This window comes from Musca autumnalis, unplaced genomic scaffold, assembly GCF_047663935.1.
Source record: "Musca autumnalis isolate F117 unplaced genomic scaffold, ASM4766393v1 scaffold_3, whole genome shotgun sequence".
Taxonomy (NCBI): domain Eukaryota; kingdom Metazoa; phylum Arthropoda; class Insecta; order Diptera; family Muscidae; genus Musca; species Musca autumnalis.
The window spans coordinates 219,727,207-219,747,986 of record NW_027411866.1 but is presented as its reverse complement, the minus strand read 5'-3'; the positions used below and the strand labels follow the sequence as shown (position 1 = coordinate 219,747,986).

General features: G+C 36.2%; 1 protein-coding gene and 1 long non-coding RNA gene across 2 annotated transcripts in view; one reads left to right on the top strand and one right to left on the bottom strand.

The window, feature by feature from the left end:
• Positions 1-7,657: 7,657 nt before the first annotated feature.
• On the top strand, positions 7,658-17,789 carry Inx7 (innexin 7). The gene is made up of 4 exons (XM_073976891.1): positions 7,658-8,153; positions 8,219-8,399; positions 16,734-17,265; positions 17,329-17,789. The coding sequence occupies exons 1-4, from the start codon at positions 7,920-7,922 to the stop codon at positions 17,627-17,629; spliced, it is 1,248 nt and encodes a 415-aa protein (XP_073832992.1). The 5' UTR covers positions 7,658-7,919; the 3' UTR covers positions 17,630-17,789.
• A 71-nt stretch (positions 17,790-17,860) lies between these two features.
• Positions 17,861-20,780, bottom strand: part of LOC141398994 (uncharacterized) — a 62,010-nt gene continuing 59,090 nt past the window's right edge. The window contains exon 3 of the long non-coding RNA XR_012411744.1: positions 17,861-17,974. This is a non-coding gene — a long non-coding RNA (uncharacterized lncRNA). The remainder of the gene's footprint in view (positions 17,975-20,780) is intronic.

Sequence of the window (20,780 nt, the reverse complement as noted above, 5' to 3'; positions counted from 1 at the left end):
ATAGGGTTCCCTTCGGGGAACCTGTAACCCCTATAGGGCGCGTCCCCAGGTGGCGGATAGGGGAATGCTTCCCAGATATGGGTGGTAGGACGGAAATCAAATACGTCCCGCGGACCAACAGGTAGCGGCGTCTGTCTTAAAGTAAGCGGCAGCAAACAGCGTCTGTACTCCAGTGGAGCGGCTGAATACGTAGAAGGAAAACAGTTAACCCTTCAGAAGGCAATGGGAAACCACTGAAGTATCTCTCCCTCGAAAACCATACAATCATGAGTGATGAAACAAATACACGGCCCTTAGTCTCCGGCAATACAAGGGTGCTAAGAATCGCCGGAGGTAAAAAACAACATTTAAACATTGCAACATGGAATATAAGGAGTCTCTATGAAGCAGGAAAACTAGCCAACACCATAGCGGAAATGAATAGATTAAACATCGATATACTCGGAATAAGTGAGACCTGGTGGCCACAAAACGGTGAATTTAGCTCCCAAAACGCGAAAATATACTTCTCTGGCAATTCTACCGAACATCACAGAAACGGTGTGGGATTTATAGTAAAAAGTAACATAGCGCAAAGCGTAACGGGTTCTATTTTTAAGTCGGATCGGACTATGCTGCTTAAAATTCAATGTAAACCAATTGATATAAACATAATCCAAGTATATGTACCTACTGCGGACAAAAGTAATCATGACATTGAATCTTTTTACGAGGAAATCGACGACTTATTAAAAATGACAAAAAGCCACGAAATAACAATAATTCAAGGCGACTTCAACGCTAAAATAGGAGCAGAAAAGTGTCAAGGTATAACAGGAAAATACGGTCTTGGCGAAAGAAATGAAAGGGTTGATAGACTAATTCAGTTTTGTCAGGAACATAAAATGATGGTAACAAATACAATGTTCTGTCTTCCCCCAAGAAGACTATACACGTGGAAATCACCGCAAGATAGAAGGGACACTATTGTGAGAAATCAAATAGATTTTATATTAATTAATACCAGATACGGATCTTCGGTTATGAAATGTTCAACGTATCCAGGTGCTGATGTTCTTTCAGACCACAATCTTCTGATGATGAAGTTGCGCATAAAAATTGCCGCGAGCAAAAAACGGAAGATTCGCCGTAAACTCGATGTGGCAAAGCTTGAAAATACCACATTCAAAACAAATTTCCGAGATAAAATAAATCAAGAACTGAGAAACATAAATACTGAAAACGTTGACGACTTATGGAACGCACTAAGGACTACGCTCAAGCCCCTAGCGGATAATACCCTTGGATACCACAAAATATCTAAACAGAAAGAGTGGATGACACAGGATATTCTCGACTTGATGGAAAAGAGACGAAAACATAAAAACATAAATTTTGAACGATATTGGGAACTAAATAGGGAAATCCAAACCGCTGTAAGAATAGCAAAAAACAACTACATAATTAAACAATGTCAGGAGATTGAAAGATTAAAAAGCCTTCACGACGATTTTAATCTCCATAGAAAGTTAAAAGAACTTGCTGGTGTATACCGCAAAACTCCCTCAAAAGTACTTTACAACAATAATAATGATCCTGTTTTTGACATAGAAGAAAAGAAAAATATCTGGAGAGATTATATAAAACAAATTTTTACAGATGAACATAGAACAACTTTTGAAGAACAGACGCAACATCCTCTTACAGGAACACCAATAAGTAGAAGAGAAGTTGAAACTGCTATAAACAGTCTGAGAGATAAGAAAGCTTGTGGGCCGGACGAGATTCCCTCGGAAATCCTAAAACTAATAGATGAAGAAAATATAGAAATTATAACAAAATTATTTAACCATGTATATGATACAGGCCGATTCCCGCAAGATTGGCTAAAATCAACATTTATTACCATTCCGAAGAAATGCCATGCAAAATATTGTAGCGAATACAGACTTATTAGCCTTATAAGCCATGCTCTAAAAATATTTCTGCGTATTATCCACTCCAGAATATACTCAAAATGTGAAAAAGCCATGGGAACATCCCAGTTTGGATTCAAGGAAGGTATGGGAACCCGAGAAGCACTTTTTTCAATACAAACATTGGTTCAGAATTGTAAAAACGCACAAAAAGACCTATTTCTATGCTTCATTGATTACGAAAAAGCTTTCGACACAGTGTTACACGATAAGTTGATTGACATCCTCATCTCCATTGGCCTAGATCAGAAAGAAGTACAATGTATTAAAAGTCTATATTGGAATCAAAATGCACAAATAGAAGTGAACGGGGAAATGACAAATAGTATTGATATATCCAAGGGAGTCAGACAAGGGTGCATATTATCACCTTTGCTATTCAATATCTATTCAGAAAAAATTTTTGAAGAATCGATAAACAAAATTCCAATAGGCATTCCTTTAAATGGAACATTTCTGAACAACATACGATATGCTGATGATACAACTTTACTGTCGCATAGCATATCTGGTCTCCAGAATCTTGTGAATAAGCTCAAAACACACAGCGAGAAATATGGTTTGAAAATTAACATCAGTAAAACAAAATTCATGGTTATAAGCAAAAAGAATGGCCACAATAATGCAACATTGAAAATTCACAACACCAATGTGGAGAGGGTTAAAAGTTTCAAATATCTAGGAATTACAATAACTGAACAGTGGGACTGTTCAAAAGAAATACGATGCAGAATTGAACTGGCCAGAGAAGCATTTTCAAAATACAGACGAGTGTTTACGAGTCATGACATTAATCTTGAAACAAAGATTCGTTTTATCAAAACCTATGTCTGGTCAGTGCTATTGTACGCAATTGAAGTATGGACCATAAAAACAGCTGATATAAGAAGACTTGAAGCTTTTGAAATGTGGATCTATAGGAGAGTTCTGAAAATTCCTTGGACAGCCCATGTGACAAATGCCGATGATCTAAGAAGGATGCACTGCGAAAGAGAACTTATCTCAGTTATAAAAAGACGAAAGACAGCATATTTGGGACATATAATGCGAAATTAAAAATATAAATTACTGCAAATTGTAATCCGCACAAGGATAGAAGGAAGGCCTGCTAGAGGTAGAAAGGAGACAACATGGATCGATAACATCACAGAATGGACTGGCATCCAAGACATTACAATCCTATTGTTTAAGGCTAGAGATAGAGAGGCATTTGCAGATATACTAAGCAATCTATAAACAAAAAAATATTACAAATATTGTATCCATATGTATTTATAAAAAAAAATATTTGTATTGTATTGGTCGCTAACATTCGGAAAACGAATTAGCAAATAAAGAAGAAGAAGATAGGGTCTCCAGCAAAATATTCATCACGCCATATCTCAAAAGTTCGACTCACGGCGGATCTGTCCTTCTAGGTTCTGTATATACTAACCAAGAGCTTTCATCCCCAAAATGAAATTTCACCCCCCAGACTTTGAGCTCCATTTTGTTGCACAGTGGAATTAATCTTATATGTTTAGAAAAATGTGTATAAGTAAAAACACAAAATTCATCTCTATTGGATCGATGGAATGGGTTCAACTGCTGATGAAAAGCTCGGATCTTTCACGACTTCCTTTGCATGGGTTCAAATGCTGATGAAAAGATTGGATTTTTCACGACTTCCTATCCATTGTTTCAAATGCTAATGAAAAGATCGAATCTTTCACGACTTCGTTTGAACCAATGCAAAAGATGCCATGAAATCACGTCATCGCATGGAACCCCTTCCTTAAAATTTTGCTGGGGATATACAGAAACATGGTTGCATGGCCACAAATTTTGGTAAGAAGGTTCTGTCTATCAAAAAACTGCCAAATTTAGTAAATTTTTTCAATTTATTTAGTAAATATAGAAAAAATAATAAAACAATTTTTACCATTTTCCCCTGATTAATTTCAATAAAATGAAAAAGCGTTAAAAACATTTAGTGTTCAACTGTGTATATGAGCTGAGAGAGGATACTCTTACCTATATTTCTGCGAAAATGTCACTCCACGCCTTTTAAGTTCTAGTTCCCTACAGTTTGAATTTTAACTGAAATATGATACCTGAGAAAAAATAGCTCATCCCATGTAAACGCTACGGACATTTTTGTAGAATGTATGAAACTGTTACAACCCACTTTAAAATAAGTTTTCAAACCTTTATGGAACATTTTAAGAATTACACAAAAATGTCCCTCGGGGTGTAAACACTAATATTGTGAAAGACAATACAGTCGAACTTCTCTACAACGGAGACCGTCACATAACTATGTTATTGAGAAAAAAATATTTATTTTAACCCACACATGTACAGTTTTCATTTGTTTTTTTATTGTATAACTTCTCTCATTCAAAATAGTCTTCACAGTAATCTGTAGAAGAAAATATATAACCAGGGATATTGTTTCGAGACTTCAAAATGAGAATTTTAAACGATGAGGGTAATTTAGAAGATTCTCTGATTCTGTATGCGATTTGTCATTTTCCGAATGTAAATAAAAAACATATAATAAACATACTGTTTTCTATAGTTATATCATAGTCCGTCACCCGATTACCACAAACATTTTTTTAACTGATATTTTCCCCCAATAATCACCGTTTTCTTTATTTTGTTTTTTTGCACAAAGATATACCCTCAGTCTCGGACCTAAAGAAGAAAAGTAAACACAATACTTCTGACGTCTATTTTCAGTTTTTAGGTAAATTTCTCGGGAAGTATGGACTTTCCCGCCGAAGAAAATTGTATTGTCGTAATTAGGGCCTCTACACAGCATGTTGACAAAAAATTCAAAACCACCCCAGACGGGTCGTTATAATACACTCTTTCCAAACTTTGTGTAATAGATACCCGCAAGAGTAGTCCGATGTAGTCAATATTCGGACATAATCCGAGTCTGTAAGAAATAATTCGATATACAAATCGGTTTCTCCCTTCGAGTGTTATTTTACGTGCTACCTACTTTAGTTGGTGCTGGCCGGCTTTTTGGACCTTTAGGGCCGTTATCTCATTATGAAATTGTTCGGTTACTTCCATCGAAAGTTAACGTGCGTACGATTTTACGGAAACATTTTAAACTTTTGTGGGGGAGGTACGAGAAAGAGTGTATATCCAACATTTGAACTATTCGGTTAATCCGTTCGCGACTTATTGTGCGCACCAGCCAGCCAGACAAATGGGTGGACATAGATAATTGCCGAAAAGGGATTAAGTCCAAACATACTTCGTATCTAAAACCTTTATTTCGATGAGGCGCAATTTAGTTGGTATCAGAGATATACCCTAAGCCCTTGTGAATTCAGTCTTCTATGGACAGATTAAATATCGGGGTTTTTCCCAAAAATGATGTATTTAGTGAGGTTCTCACACTTTTGTGACCTTTTTCTGACGTATGAACTTCCCGACAAGAATATCGACGTTCTTCATATATTTTTGATATTTGTTACCCAAAGCAGTGGACCGATAAATCGACTCACAATTGTCTGAAACTCATTACATCCAAACTTATATGGAGTATAAGCCATTATTTCGTGAGGCATATTTTTATTGTATCAAATTGTATATACCCGCGTTAGCCTAAGAGCTGAAGATTTAAAAAGGCATTAACTGCATTGTACCGAAATTTTTGAATTATAAAAGGAGAGGTACACTACACATAGTGTCATATGGGTATTTTGAACCTTTCGGTATATTTTTTCAAAGGAAGTATGGACTTGCCCCTGACAAAACTTGTACCCTCGTAATGGGGGCAGCGAATACAATTTGTTACAACAAAAATCACAGCGATTCGAGAGTAGGTCCTAAACTGAACTTTAGCGTAATTTTGGGTGGGAGTTACCTGCAAGTTGGGCTAAACGCAATGCTGGATATTAAGCCACTAAATATTCTAGCTGAAAACATCGCAGCCAGAAGCGCTCAGAGAGATAAAGTGCTGGAGTGAGTTGCGTTCTGGACACGCTTCTATAATTCACAAAGGAGACTGCTTAGACTCTATGGAGATAATTGATTAGTAGAGTGACTGAACTCATGGAAGACCACTTCCACAAAGCTTGACCATCTGTACAGATGGATCCTAAATGGAAGAGGGCACAGGAGCCGGACTCTTCTGCAAGGAGCTCGATGTAAGCCGGTCTTATAAGTTTTACCAGTTCTGTTTCGTCTTCCAAGCGGAGGTATTAGCCATAGTAAAGGTCCTAGAACTGATTCAGGTCAACTTGCGTGGTTATGAGAGACCGATAGTGGCTTTTGTGGATAGCCAGGCGGCACTTCAGGCGCTCAAATCCTGCTCCAAGATTGTTAACACGTGTAGAGGATTGTTAAGAAGGCTAAATAATGAAATTACTCTCTGCTGGGTACCGGGACACTGTGACATAATTGGAAATGATTGCCGATGAGCTGGCACGTGCAGAATCGTAGTCTCCAAATATTGAAATTGAGGAAACTGTGCATCCACCTCTGTGTCACTTCACCAATAAACTGGACAACTTCTACAGATGTGTATCTGTTCGCAAATGGCAGAACGAGCCCGGATGTAGGATCTCGAGGCTTATCTGGCCGGTTATATCAAGTCGTTGATCTTTTTCCCTGCTACTCCTTAACAAGGTTGAAATCAGAATTGATTTAGGGGTCATGACGGGGCACTGCCACATAAGATCCAGAACTAGTCAATGGGAGGGTAGTGTCGATTACTGGTGGCTATGCGAGGATGAGGAGGAGACTGAAACGATTGAGCACCTACTATGACATTGCCCAATGTTAAACAACAATAGACACAGATTCTTCGGCTACTATTAGTTCTCTTCTGCCTCAGATCTATCTGTCATGGACCCATCAGTAATTGTTCTTTTTCTCAAGAAGCCTCAAATGGCTATGGGGAAGGAACTCTGAGCGTCTCTAAGCTTAAAAAAAATAAAAAAATATCTACTTTTAACAGACCTTTATTACTTCTATCTTTTCTTTTCTACTTAAAGGATGACTGCATTAATTGCAGTCGAGCGTCCTAAAACCTAAACTTAACATACCCGAAGTTGTGGGCCGATTGAATCCATATGGGAATCTCATCTATATCTGGTTGAAATTTCACGATGTACAAAGTATTGACCAAATTGGTTACTGTCTGTAAGAATTATAGTGCGCATAATTTTTCTGAACATTTCCAACATTTTATGTTTTGTTTGCTTTTAAAATTCTGAATAAAATATATAATTTCGTCATTGTCGAAAATTTGTTTACGCTTGCAGACGCAGATGTTTAAATAAGCCAAAATAATAAATAACCCGAAACATAAACCAAAATATTAAAGCGTGCTAAACGTTTCAATAGTTCTTCATTTCCATTCTTTTCTTTTCAGTTAAAAGAGAATCTTTTCATAATGTTCCAATTTTTATTTTTCTACTCAAATTTCACTATGAGGAAACGTTATCTTATCAAAATATTTGGAAGAAAAAAAGAGTTCACAATAATAGTAAAAAAATGATTTTAACTCAAAACTTTGTCAAGAAATACAGCAAACAAAGTGCTGTGTAGGCATGTCCGTGTATATTTCAATTTATGTTTTTTATCAGAGAAAAATACTGACGAAGTGTGGTGTTGAAACGAAGAAAAAAACACAACGTTGTTCTGCCGCTCTGAACTTCTGAGGGACAACCGTGGACTGATATGGGATATTGAGAATAAATCAGTTGACGAAATGAATTACGAACGTTATGAGGACGGCGGAGTAATTTGAACGAGTTACACATTTGCAACGACGGAAAGACCGAAAAAAATTATTTTCATTTCGATTAAAGAAAAAATTGGATTTGGATTTATTGTGACATCAAAACTAAAAATTTAGAAAGTTCCGTTTCGAATTTTCGATGAGTGTGTGAAATTGTAGTAAATTTTAGATTTTGCAAGTGATTTCGCGTAAGAGAACAAAACAAATTAAACAAAATGTTAAGTACCTTTAGTTCAGTGACACCATTTTTGAAATTCAATCCAAAACGGGTTACAATTGACAATTTCGTTTTTAAATTACATTATCGTTGGACATTTATCATATTGATAGTTGCCACAATATTGGTATGTTCACGACAATATATTGGTGAGCATATCAAGTGTATATCGGATACCATACCTGCACATGTGGTCAATACTTATTGTTTCTTTACACCAACATTTACTTTGGTAAGTAGAATTTTGTTAGACTTTGTAGGAAGACATGAGTGGATTTTATTTATTCCAATTCCCAGGTCCGTCACTTGAATAATAGTGCCTTGGCCTCCGGAGCCATTTTTCAACCGGGCATTGGACCCTATGAGACGCAGGAGGAACCTATCAAACGCCATGCCTACTATCAGTGGGTACCGTTTGTGCTGTTTGGTCAAGCTTTGTTCTTCTATATTCCACATGCTTTGTGGAAGTCATGGGAAGGTAAGAATTTTTATGTACATGATAATCATTAACTGCTTGCAAATATTTTCTCTATATGCACTACGCCACTATATATATATAAATAGAGATATATTAAATATATATTGTCTTTATAAGTATGTAACAAATCGTTAAAATTGTCTTGGATCCAACTTCTACAAACAATTTTTGCAATCTTCTTATCTGCAACGATTGTTTTATCAAGGTAACCTGCGCATCATAGAAAGAAGAAGTTGTTTGAAACTGTTTTTCGAAGCCACACTGGTATTGCTTTTTTTGTAAAAATCGCGACCTTTACACCCTCCACCACGAGTTGTATTGCAGTAAAATGGAACAATTAGTTTCCTTTCCCAGTACGATATTCACAATTTTCGGAATATAACTTTTTATTCGAATTTCGGTCCGAAAATGTAACAAAGAACCCACGAAATACAAAACATTGGACCTTGAAAATCATAAATCAGGAGGTACCGTTCTACAGGGGCTATATCAAAACATTGACCTATAGCAACAAATTTCTGTGAGAAAGATATAACAAATTTCAGCCTTTTCTAAAACATTTAAAATATGGAAAATCGGGAGAAACCGTTCTATGGTGGCCTATATCATAACGTGGACCTATACCGACAAATTTAGTGATGAAAATTATGTATTTTCAACGAAGAGTAAATACGAAATTTCAGCCATTTCGGTGTGATAATCGAAAATCGTAATGTACAATTTTATGGGGGCCTATATCAAAACGTGGACCTATAACGACAAATTTCATTGGAAAATTTTTGTATTCCCAACTAAGAGTAAATATGACAAATATACTAAAACTTCAAAAATATTAAAAATCGGGAAGTACCGCTCTATATCGAAACGTGGATCTATAGCAATAACTTTTTGAAGAAAATTTAATGCCACCAACGAAGACATAATACGCTATTTAAGCCATTTCGGTGTGATAATTAGGCCAAAAACCTTAAAAATGCCGAAAATCGGGTAGCACCCTTATATTTGGGCTATATGAATACGAAGATCTGTACTAAAAAATTTCTGGCGAAAAATTGTATACCCCCAACGAAGACTACATACCAAATGTCAGTCATGTCGGCAGAGTAATGTGGCTAAAAATTTAAAAATACTGAAAATTGAGGGGTACCGTTCTATGGGGACTTCATGAAGACGTAGACCTACACCGATAAATTTCACTTGGAAATGCCAAATTTCAGCCATTTGAGACCTTACCTACTTAGCTGGCCCATTACAGAACATTTCGCTCATTTACTCAAAGAGTGGCATAACTCAAAAAATGGGAAGTCAAATTTCATTCGCGAACTTAAAACGCGCTTTTCTCGAAACTGGCTTTTTCGAAATGTGTCACTCTTTAAGTAAATGAGCGATTTGTTCTATAAGCCCAACTAAGAAAATATCTCCAATTGTCTCTATTTGTTGCTTCACTCTCTTCTTCCACTTGTTTGCTCCATCGATTCCTTGGCCTGCCAGTTCTGCGTGTACCGCCATGTGGCCCGTATTTATTAGAGTTGTAAAATCTAGTTAATTTGAAAGATCTAGTTCAACAGCTCAGTTCTTTTAACTGAACTAGTTAAGTAATCTAGTTCATAGTTCACTATCCAGTTCAATCATTCGGATCAGAATCGTTCACGGGCTCTTAATCGTTCGCTTGATGAAAACAGATACAAACACCGAATAGGAACAAACATTAGAATAGTATAATTAAACAACAAAAATATTACAAAATTTAGTTTGCATTAAGTTTAGAAAAAAACGCCCTGGCTGGCAAAAAAATCTTATATTGTGTGTGTGTAGAAATTATCACTGCGAAGAAAGCTTTGTGTATGTATGTTTCTTTTTATTTTTTCCTTTTTTCTATCTAAACCAAGGCACTTTGAATAGTTAATGGATTCGATATATTGGGATATGTTATGTCAAAAATGTTCTTTATGTAGAAATAACTTTTGCTCTGTTCCAGAACCTGCAAGAATCTACTATTTTTTACTACGATAACATTTTTTCCTTTATGTTATCGAAAAAATAGTAGATTCTTGCAGTACTGGAACAGACCATTTTATTACAATGGGGGTTAACACTTCACATTGATCCAAAACAAAACTCATTACACTACGAAGGCATCATTTAACACAGAAGACGGCGTCACTTTATTCATATGCGAATGACATGCTGAAATAGATTGCGAATCGTTCGTTCGTCGATCGTTCTTTGTGGATCTTTCGGTCGGCGCTCAGTGAGCTATTGAACTATAATGATCTTTATAGACTGATCTAGTTCATACGCTCTTTTCAATGAATCGTTCAATTGAACTAGTTCGTTCATGAACTATACAACTCTAGTATTTATACGCCTTTTTAGCGGGTTCATCATGGCTCATTCTTATGATATGGCCTAGCCAACGCAATCGTTGTATCTCGATACGTTTATCTAAACTGATGTCGTTGTATAGCAGATACAGCTCTTGGTTCATACGACGTCGATATCCACCATCAATGCAAATTGGTCCGTAGATATTTCAAAGCATTTTTTCCTCAAACACACTCATGCTTCGGAACCATACATCAGCATGGGTAGTATCAGTGTTTTGTAAAGTGTTACTTTTGATTGACGAGATGTGTCTTTGTTTTTAAACTGCTCCCTTAAGCCAAAGTAGCATCTGCATATACTGATGTTGTTTGTGGTTACGGCGGTGCCGAGGAAAATGAAGTCTTCTAATACCTCAAAATTATAGGAGCCAACTTCAACAATTGTATTGCATAGGGAAAATCAGTACTAAAAAACTAACATTTTTGTAGTCATTATGCATTTTTATGACATTTGCGGCTAATAATGAACTAACAGTATTGAATGTGATATAGTTCAGTGATAATAACAACCATCGTGGAGGCTCTTCAGACAGGTAAAAAACGTCTGAGACCATATTGACAATAAACAATGATGAATCGGCCGCAGACAAGTATGCAAAGAATGAATATTTGACTCAATATGTATTGTCGGATAATGGATCAATGCAAAGCTATCAGATTTTGGCTTTGAAAACCTCTGGACACTTTAGGGAAATATAGACCCTCAGTGTATTATTTTGAAAGACCTATAACGGAGCTCTATTTCCTCTCTCATTATTATTGGAGTCAATTCATTTTTACTTAATGGATAGATATTATACTCTGCTATCATAATAAATCCCAAAAACTGCGCCAAATCTAATAAAACCCATCAAATATTGAAATTATACACCTTCTAGAAAAGCTGGAATACCGAATTTTTGTGTACTATATTTTTTACCAAGCACAAAAGTATGCAAAATCGGGTTCATGGACATAATAATGATTGGGAAGACATCCCCAATGACACCATTAGAAAATATTTAATAGTCATTATTCTGAAAGTCTGTAAACGGGTCCAAAAACCTCAAACACGTTTAAATACCACCATTCCAAAGGCCAGACCATGACATATTAATTTTATTTGTGTAAGTTGCTGATGTAATATAACAAAACTAAACTGAAAAATACCTCGGGCCAAACTCCTGATATCAACCCTTATAAATTTTTTGAGTCCAGTTTAAGAAAAAAAAAAACTCGAAAAAAGTCCTCCAACGAAAGATCAAGATTTACAAAAAAATTGCGGAACCAGTACCCTTAGAGTGTAACATGCCGAGCCTTAAATTTTGGTTTAACTACGCTCATTACTGCTCCAATGAATGTTCAAAGTGGATAGACAACTCATTAAGGAACATGACTTTGGTAATTCTCCAAAAAACCGTAGATTTGGTAATTTTTGCAATACATTTATTGTCACCTCCAACTAGTAGTTAATTCTTATTTTTGACTGTATTTTTATAAATCCCAAATAAACTTTGTATATTTCGACGGAATATTGTTTTGAGGACCAACAGCAAGAGTTGTGAACAAAAAACCGTATAGTTTTGTTGCCATAAACGAACAATTAATATCAAATTTTTTACAATGTTGGCCTTTGCAATACATTTGTTGTCTTAGTTTACATACGTCAGAAGTATTGTGTTTACGACGTCTCTTTAGGTCCGAGGCTGAGGGTATATCTCTGTCGGCAGAGTTGGCTGATACTTTCTTCAGCAAGATGTGAAATAGGTCACACGGTAGACTGTGTCATCTTGTCTGAAACATGGTTTTGTAAAAAGACTCCTATTTTTTCTGGGGTTTGCCGTAGAGAGGAGATATGATCTATAATGGATTTGTCATGTTTAAAACCGCTTTGATATGGCCCGATTATTTTATTGATCATAAGTCTAAGTTTTCCACACAATACTTCTGTCAGCGCTTTTTATGCGATGGGTAGGAGACTTATGCCTCTGTAGTTGGCACAAAATGCATTGTCTCCATTCTTGTGCACAGGAAATATCAGACTGATGTCCTAATCTTTGGGTATGCTTTTCGCCGGCCAAATTTTGCTAATCCACTAATGCCTACTTATCAGAATGTCGCCACCGGTCTTGAGCAGTTCGCCTGCCAGCCCATCCTCCCTTCTGTTATTTTGTTCTTCAGCCGATTTATTGCTGTCATGACCTCACTTAGACGGATTTTAAACGCTCAGTGCTATCGTTCGGTATTTATTTTGGGTTATCATAATCGCCGCCCATGTTTGAACCAACAGCTTTATAAAATATTCCTTCTAAATCCTCCTCCAACCTAACCTTAAGACTGGTAAAATTTCGGACTTCATACTGGCTCCTAAACGTCTCAAGCTTCTCACTCTTAAATTTTTCTCGCTCTTTCTTTTGATACCCTCAGCATTTATGCTATCGAGGGTATATACACTTTCATACGGGCAAAATGTGCCTTATCGAAGTAATGGTTTTAGACCCCAAGTATGTTTGGACGAAATCCGTTTCAGACAATTTGGCGTCGATTTAGCAATGTCCGTCCGTATGTCCATCTGTCCGTCTGGCTGGTTGGTGCGAACGATAACTCTCGAACTGATCAACCGATTCAAACCAAATTTTTGTATCGTAGTATTTTGCCTAAACTTAGTTTAAGTTCCAAGATGGGCATATCGGTCCACTCCTTCGGGTACCTCTCCCACAAAAGTTCGAAAATGTTCGGAAAATTTGTGCGCACGATAACTCTTGAAGGGTGTAACCGATTTAGTCCATACTTTGCACATCCTGAAATTTCTACCAGACTTAGATAAGGTTTCAATATGGACTCCATAGGTCCACTCCGTCGGGTACCTCCCACACAAAAAATTGGAAAAGTTCAGTTTAGGACCATCTCTCGAATCGCTTTGATTTTTGCTTTAGCAACTTGTATTCACTGTCCTCCATACGCCGGTATAAGTTTCATCAGGGGCAAGTCCATACTTCCTGAGAAAATAGCCTGAAAGTTGCAAAAAACCCCTATGATACCGTGTGAGGAGGTTGGAGGTCAAAATAACTCTCCAACAGGTCTGCCGATTCGGTCCAAAGTTTGGCCTTAGTAATATTTTGTCCAAACATAGTTTAAGTTCGAAGATAAGCCATATCGGTCCACTCTTTCAGGTACCTCCCCCACAAAAGTTCAAAAATGTTCGGAAAAATTGTGCGTACGATAACTCTTGAAGGGAGTAACCAATGTAATCTATACTTTGCACATCCTAATATATCTACCAGATATAGATCAGATACGAATATGGACTATATTTGCCTACTCCTTCTGGTACCTCTCACGCAAAATTTCGGATAAGTTCACTTTAAGACCTGCTCTCGAATCACTTTGTTTTTTGTTAAAGCGATTTGCATTCGCTACCTCCATTACGACGGTAAAAGTTTTTTCAGGGGCAAATCCATATTTCTTGGGAAAACAGCCCGAAAGGTGTAAAAACCCATATGTCACCATATGTGGCGGTCTCGAACTGTTCAACCGATTTGGTACAACATTTGGTCTTCGTCATATTATATTCAAACTTAGTTTCATTGGCAATATCGGTCCACAACTTTCGGTACTTCTCCCCAATATATAAAAAATTTCACTAAAATGCTAGGACGATATCACTTGAATTGGGCAACCAATTTGGCCCAAACTTTGGATCTCCTAATATTTTAACAAAATTTAGTTTAACTTCTAAAATGACCCATATCGGTCCTCCCTAAGGGTACCTGCCCTACAAAAGTTCAACATTTGTGTCTTAGTGCAGTTAATTCCTAATCCACACTTTTGTCGGCAAGTTCAAATGTCCAAAAAGGACCACAAAATTCTGAAGAGGCCTTAAATACGTTCGATCGGACAAGTTTCGCTTCACATTGGCTGAGGGTATATATCTGTCGGCAAAGCCGACTGACACTTTTTTACTTGTTTTTTAACCAAAAGCTTAATAAAATGTTCCTCCTCCAACGTACCCTTCAGACTGGTAAAATTTGACTTCATACTAGCTCTTAAACGTCTCAAGTTTCTCACTCTTAAATTTTTCTCGCTCTTTCTTTTTTCTTCTCAAAATAGCTTCTCCTTCCTCCACTTCTCCCCATATTTTTCCATGATGCTTCCTGTTGTTATTGACTGCAGGGTTGCTCTGTATGGTACGTTCTTATGACACTCCTGATAGTATTCCGATTAACCATAAATCCAACACTTTGTTAATGTTTCGGTTCATGGCAGCTATAATGCAATCGTCATGTTTTTTATCTTTATGTCAACCTGATTCCACCGCATTTCTTGTAAGGCGGTAATATCAGCTTTGCACTTTTCAAGTACGAACCGTGGTGCAATGGTATGCACACCCGCCTTGCACTCAGATTCGATTCGCAGGCCAGGCAACATCAAATTTTCAACGGTGGCAAAATATCCCTCTCTAATGTTGGCGTCATTTCCTGAGTATTTCATTCAAGTAAAACTTCTCCGTTCGGACTCGGCGATAAGCAGTAGGTCCCATATCATTGGGCTAATATGAGTCGGAGTGCACTCATTGATATGAGAGAAATCTCCCTTGTCCCTTCTGGGATGTTTGTGGAACAATTAAATATTACTTTTCAAGTTATTCGTCCAGTAATTCCAGAGGTTGTGAAATTTCGGGGGAATCTGTTTTACGTTTCCTTTATTTTGTGGCGGTCCAGTCCGTCAAGTACCTCCTACAAAAATTCAAAGCTTTTCGAAATATTTTTTCGTAAAATTGTGTCGAAGAAAGAAGCCGATTTGGTAAAAATTTTGTACATCGTAATATTTTGTTCTATTCATAGATCAGGTTAAAAATATGGACTTATCGGTCCTTTGAGTCCCAAACCAATTTTTTCAATTTTTGGCAAACGTGCAGTTTAAGGACAAACCTCGGGTCGTTTTAATTTTTCAGAAAAAAATTGTAAAATTGTACCGTTGCAATAGGGAACTGTCCTCGCGCTCCCTATTGCAACGGTACAATTTGTGCAGGAGCAAGTTCATACGTCCAGAGATATTGACCAAAATCTCTACAAAATTCAGCTGACACGAAATAAAGCAACAGATGAGCACGATTATACGAGTACACGATTTGGCCGAAACTATGCACATCGTAGTATTTTTTTCCAAGCTTACATCAAGCTCCGAGAACGGTCTATATGGGACAACAACTTTGGCTACTTCCCTTACAAAATGTTAAAATGTTTGCTGAATTCCAATTAAGGGGTAGTTCCGAGATCTGTTTGAAATTTTTACCGAAGATACTTCTTGTGGTCCTGTTTAATTTTTTTTCGTGGGTTAGTACATGCTTTCCCAAATAATGAAACTAAACACTCTAAAGGACCCTACCGTGACCAACTAAAATGACTGGTGTCACGAAAAGTATTAAAAGGAGTGACTAACATTGTCCCATCCTTACATTTTTGGTTAAATTCCGTAATGATTCTGATTGTGATTACGATAATATTATTTTTCGTGGACAAGTACATTCTTCCTGACATAATAGACCAAAAGCTCTGACAAATCCTAAGGTGACCAACCAAAATGGCTGGTTAGCACAACATTTAAAATTTTAATAGCGGCTAGACGTTGTGATCGTGGCTAGAACATTATATTTTTTGTTAGGGGGAGCCAATACATATTGACATATAGGCCCTGAAATGTCCCAATAGTTAGGGTCACTTCTTCATACGCCACATTTTCAGTCTCCATGGTAATATGTATATATTAATTTTTTATTCTAAACACTGGTTTCCCACCGTTCTTGAATTGTTTAAGTAGCGATACATATTGATATGTTTAATATATAGAATTTTTTTAATTTCTGTTAATCATTTTCGTTCGTTACAACACCCATGTAGTGGCGTAGGAACCATATATGTATGTCACGCCTCCTATATCCTATTTAAAATTAATTTTTATTTATTTTCAGGTGGTCGCATAAAGGCTTTGGTGTTCGGCTTACGCATGGTTGGCCTTTCCAAATATTTAAAGGAGAAAAGTTTACAAATTGGTAAATTGAATATCCCATCGTCGGAGGAAACAGAAATACGTGTCAAGGATATTCGCCGGGCAATGGTCGATCGTATGAGACTGAATCAATCGTGGGGTGCCCATTTGGTTTTTGCTGAAATCCTTAATTTAGCGAATTTGATTTTACAAATATATTGGACAAACTTATTTTTGGGTGGTTCCTTCCTTTCGTTGGGCCCTAAGGTGTGGCACGAACGTTGGAACAATGAAATGGATGCCTTGGATGTGGTGTTTCCCAAAGTGACAAAATGCCATTTTCATAAATATGGTCCCAGTGGTTCGCTGCAGATGCATGATACGCTCTGTGTTATGGCCTTGAATATTATCAATGAGAAAATCTACACGATTTTGTGGTTTTGGTATCTGTTTATTTTTGCTGCCACCGTTTCGGGTTTGATTTGGCGTGTGTTTACATTGTTCTTTTATAAGAGGTGAGTAGATAGAGTTTTTACTTAAAACTATACGTTTTATATTGAATTGTATTCTATTTCCAGTACCACATTCACCCGCTATTGCTTGTATTGGGCCAAACCAGGCCGCCTGGACGACAAAGAAGTCTCGCTGGTTGTGCGCAAGTGCAACTTCTCAAATTGGATGTTTTTGTTCTTTTTGCGTAAAAATCTTTCCGAATTTTTATTCAACAAAGTTATTGCTCACTTGGCCAGTGAATTTCCCGATGAACAACGTGAAAACACCTTCAATGCTGCCATAGATCCTACAAACATGCAAACAATGCGCATCGATGAAGTTGACAAACCCTTGATGTCAAAACCAAGCGGAAGTAAAATTGATTAAGACAACAATTTGGGGAATTATTCCAAATACAAATATATTTTCTTAATTGTTTTGAAAAATACATTTTAAGTACGAATATTTTGTAGTTAAGTCTTATTATTATTTTTAGTTTCTGTTTTTATAATTTTGCCAAAGAAAAATATACATAATTATTAAATGATGTTGTTTTGATTTGTCTTTGCTTACTTTGTGGTACATATTGTGGAACTTCAAAATTGTTTATACCACGATAAATAATTATAAATTGCTTGAGATATCAAAATGTCATTACAATTATGGACAAGTTAATTAAGGTCATCGTAGATGGGTATGGTGGTTAGAAGTTTTTTTGAATTTTTCATGACCCTGCAAAAAGATAAATATTTACATTACCAAATAAATAAACGTTATTAAAAGTTGGTTAGTTGGTTGGTTAGGTTACAATGAAGCCCCAAGGAGCGAAATTAAATAATTTGTTGGTTTTTTGCCACAAACTTGGCGACACGACCTAGCACTTGTTCTAAAGCTAAGTGATAAATTAATGGCTTGTTTTTTGAAATTTTTGACCACTTGTGGCAGGGATAGTTGAGACACACGTTGGTTCAGAAATCGATTTTACTGGTCAGAACCAGGGTTTCGGAGTCGGAGTCTACGGGTCGGAGTCGAGCAATTTTGCTGGAGTCGGAGTCTGAGTCGAAAAAAATAACTCGACAAACTCCGGGCAAAATTTTTTCCACGTTATAGAAATATAAAATTACATTTGGAACAAGAACTTTTTTAAAAATCATTATTTATTTAAAAAAAATACTAAATTAAATACTAAATTAAAGGACAATTCACAGGATATTTACTATCCTTTGAAGTGTAGTCTATTCATCCCTATTTTGTTGATCCAATTCATCCTTTACATTTTTGCAAACAAAAGTAAAGTTCTATGACAACCAAATTAAGATTGGACCTTTAACCTATTTCGTCAGACGTCTTACTGGTCTTCTCACAAAGGTCTATTGGTATTCTCATCTTGTTTTTTATGAGAAGTCATCCTTGTCTTCTATTAAAGACATTGTGGTCTCTATGGGAAATCTTACTGAATACCCTGTGACACACAATGGAAGTCAAGATCTTAGGGTGGAAAAATTCTTTTTCGGAATGAAAGCCCCCTTTGAGAACCACAAAGGATCCCATGGCTGAAACTTCTGAGTTATGACATAATACATTTTTGATTGGCCCCCAATCAATCATTTAATGAAATAGCTTTATATCTCTGTTTAGAGATATTGTTTCATCATTTTTAGATGACAAGTTTTCAGTTAAATAGAAAGAGGACAGACCCTACATAAAATTTTCCTAGCAACATTTTTGTAGAATATTTTCATGCGCGAAATCTCATCGTGTGCTAATTTTTCAGTTCCAGAAAACATCCATCTGCGTTAAATTTTAGTTTAAGGGGTGATCCCTACTTATAAATTTCAGAAAAAAGTAGAAAGTATGAATAGCATATAATATGTGGTCCAATTTTTAAGTCGATCGGAGCAATATTGCCCTAGTATGAGCTTTGGACGGGAACAATTTATTCTATTTTGTATGCAGCATGACAGAAAATATGACAATTGGTTTATTAGTTTCCGAGCTATAGTTGGCACCGCAAAATGCTTTTATAAAAACAAGGTTTCGTACACGGCCTCAAACCTTCGTAATATTTTTTCTCTTTCAGATGAAGAAAAAATCCGCCAAAAGTTACGTAGTTTTCGCGGAAAAAGTCATGAAAATGGCTTTGAAATGGCTAAGCACACTAAAATGTTGGCTTACATCCAGTTTGAAACTTGGTCATGAATTGCTTATAATTTTTATTGCATGTAGTCCTTATGATTTGTTTTCATTTTCACATATTTTGAAAGAAAGGAAAACCGAGAAAAACTTGCTAACTTTGCTATTTTTCAATGTAAGATTCGGCAGAAACAATATTGATGTATTCGAACACATGCCCTGCCTAATGAATATGTAAGGTAAAACTAACACATTAGTATATAGAGGCCAAAATATAGGAAAAAGTAAACATTTGTGCACATTTTATTCATTTTTAGTGGTATAGGAATTCACCCTCGGAGTCGACTCGGAGTCGGAGTCGTGAAAAAAACACGTCTGGAGTCGGAGTCGAGCCAAAAATACATCGACTCCGAAACCCTGGTCAGAAACCCAATTTTTTGTCGTCACCGATTATCAATTTCCATTAGGGTTATGATTTTTTTACAACCTCATATCCCTGTATCATAGTGTGATGAGTTTCTACATAAGATTACATAAAATCTTAATTATAAAGTGATACGATTTATTTATTTATTATTTTATTTGAATATATTTATTATAATTATAAATTATAATAAAGAAAAATTACAAAAAGCACTAGCAATAAAAGCTATCGGCTAATGATACGATAAAAAAAACTTCCGCACAAAAAGCTTTTAAAGTTTTTCTTTTTCAGAACATTTGAAAATTTTTTGAAGTCACTATAAGTCCACATTTACATTAGGCAACTGTCCTTGCGGCAATTGTCAGTTTGTAGGTGAGAGACAAAGAGTTACCATATTCCTCACCCCTCTCTTCATTAAACTAACAATTGCCGCAAGGAAAATTGTCTAATGTAAATATGGACTAACAGTCCATTTTTCACATCGACAATAAAAAAAGAGAACATTTCCCAATAGAAAATCGAGTCTTCGATGACATTTTCGTCGACGATTCGTTGACGAATGTTCCGAAATTGTCATGTACGACAACTTGCATGACCATGTCTTGCATTGTGTCTTGGCAACAAACCGAAAAATCCCAATAGAAAATCGAGTCTTCGATGACATTTTCATCGACGATTCGTTGATGAAATTTCCGAAATTGTCATGCACGACACGATGCATGACAATTTCTTGCAATGTGTCACCAGAAAAAAAAAAACAAAAATACTTCAACGAAATATGCTATGAAATAATTGTACATATATTTAGAAATTGTTAATACAGGGTGTTTTTTTAAGCTAGATAGAACTTTAAATTGTGAAAAGTAACACAAAAAATTAAATTTTAATGAAACTTTTTTTATTTGTTTCAGTATACTCTGACAAATCATCATGAATAGACTCACGCTGCGTCGTTCTTTCGCCGATTGGGCTCTAGAGCAG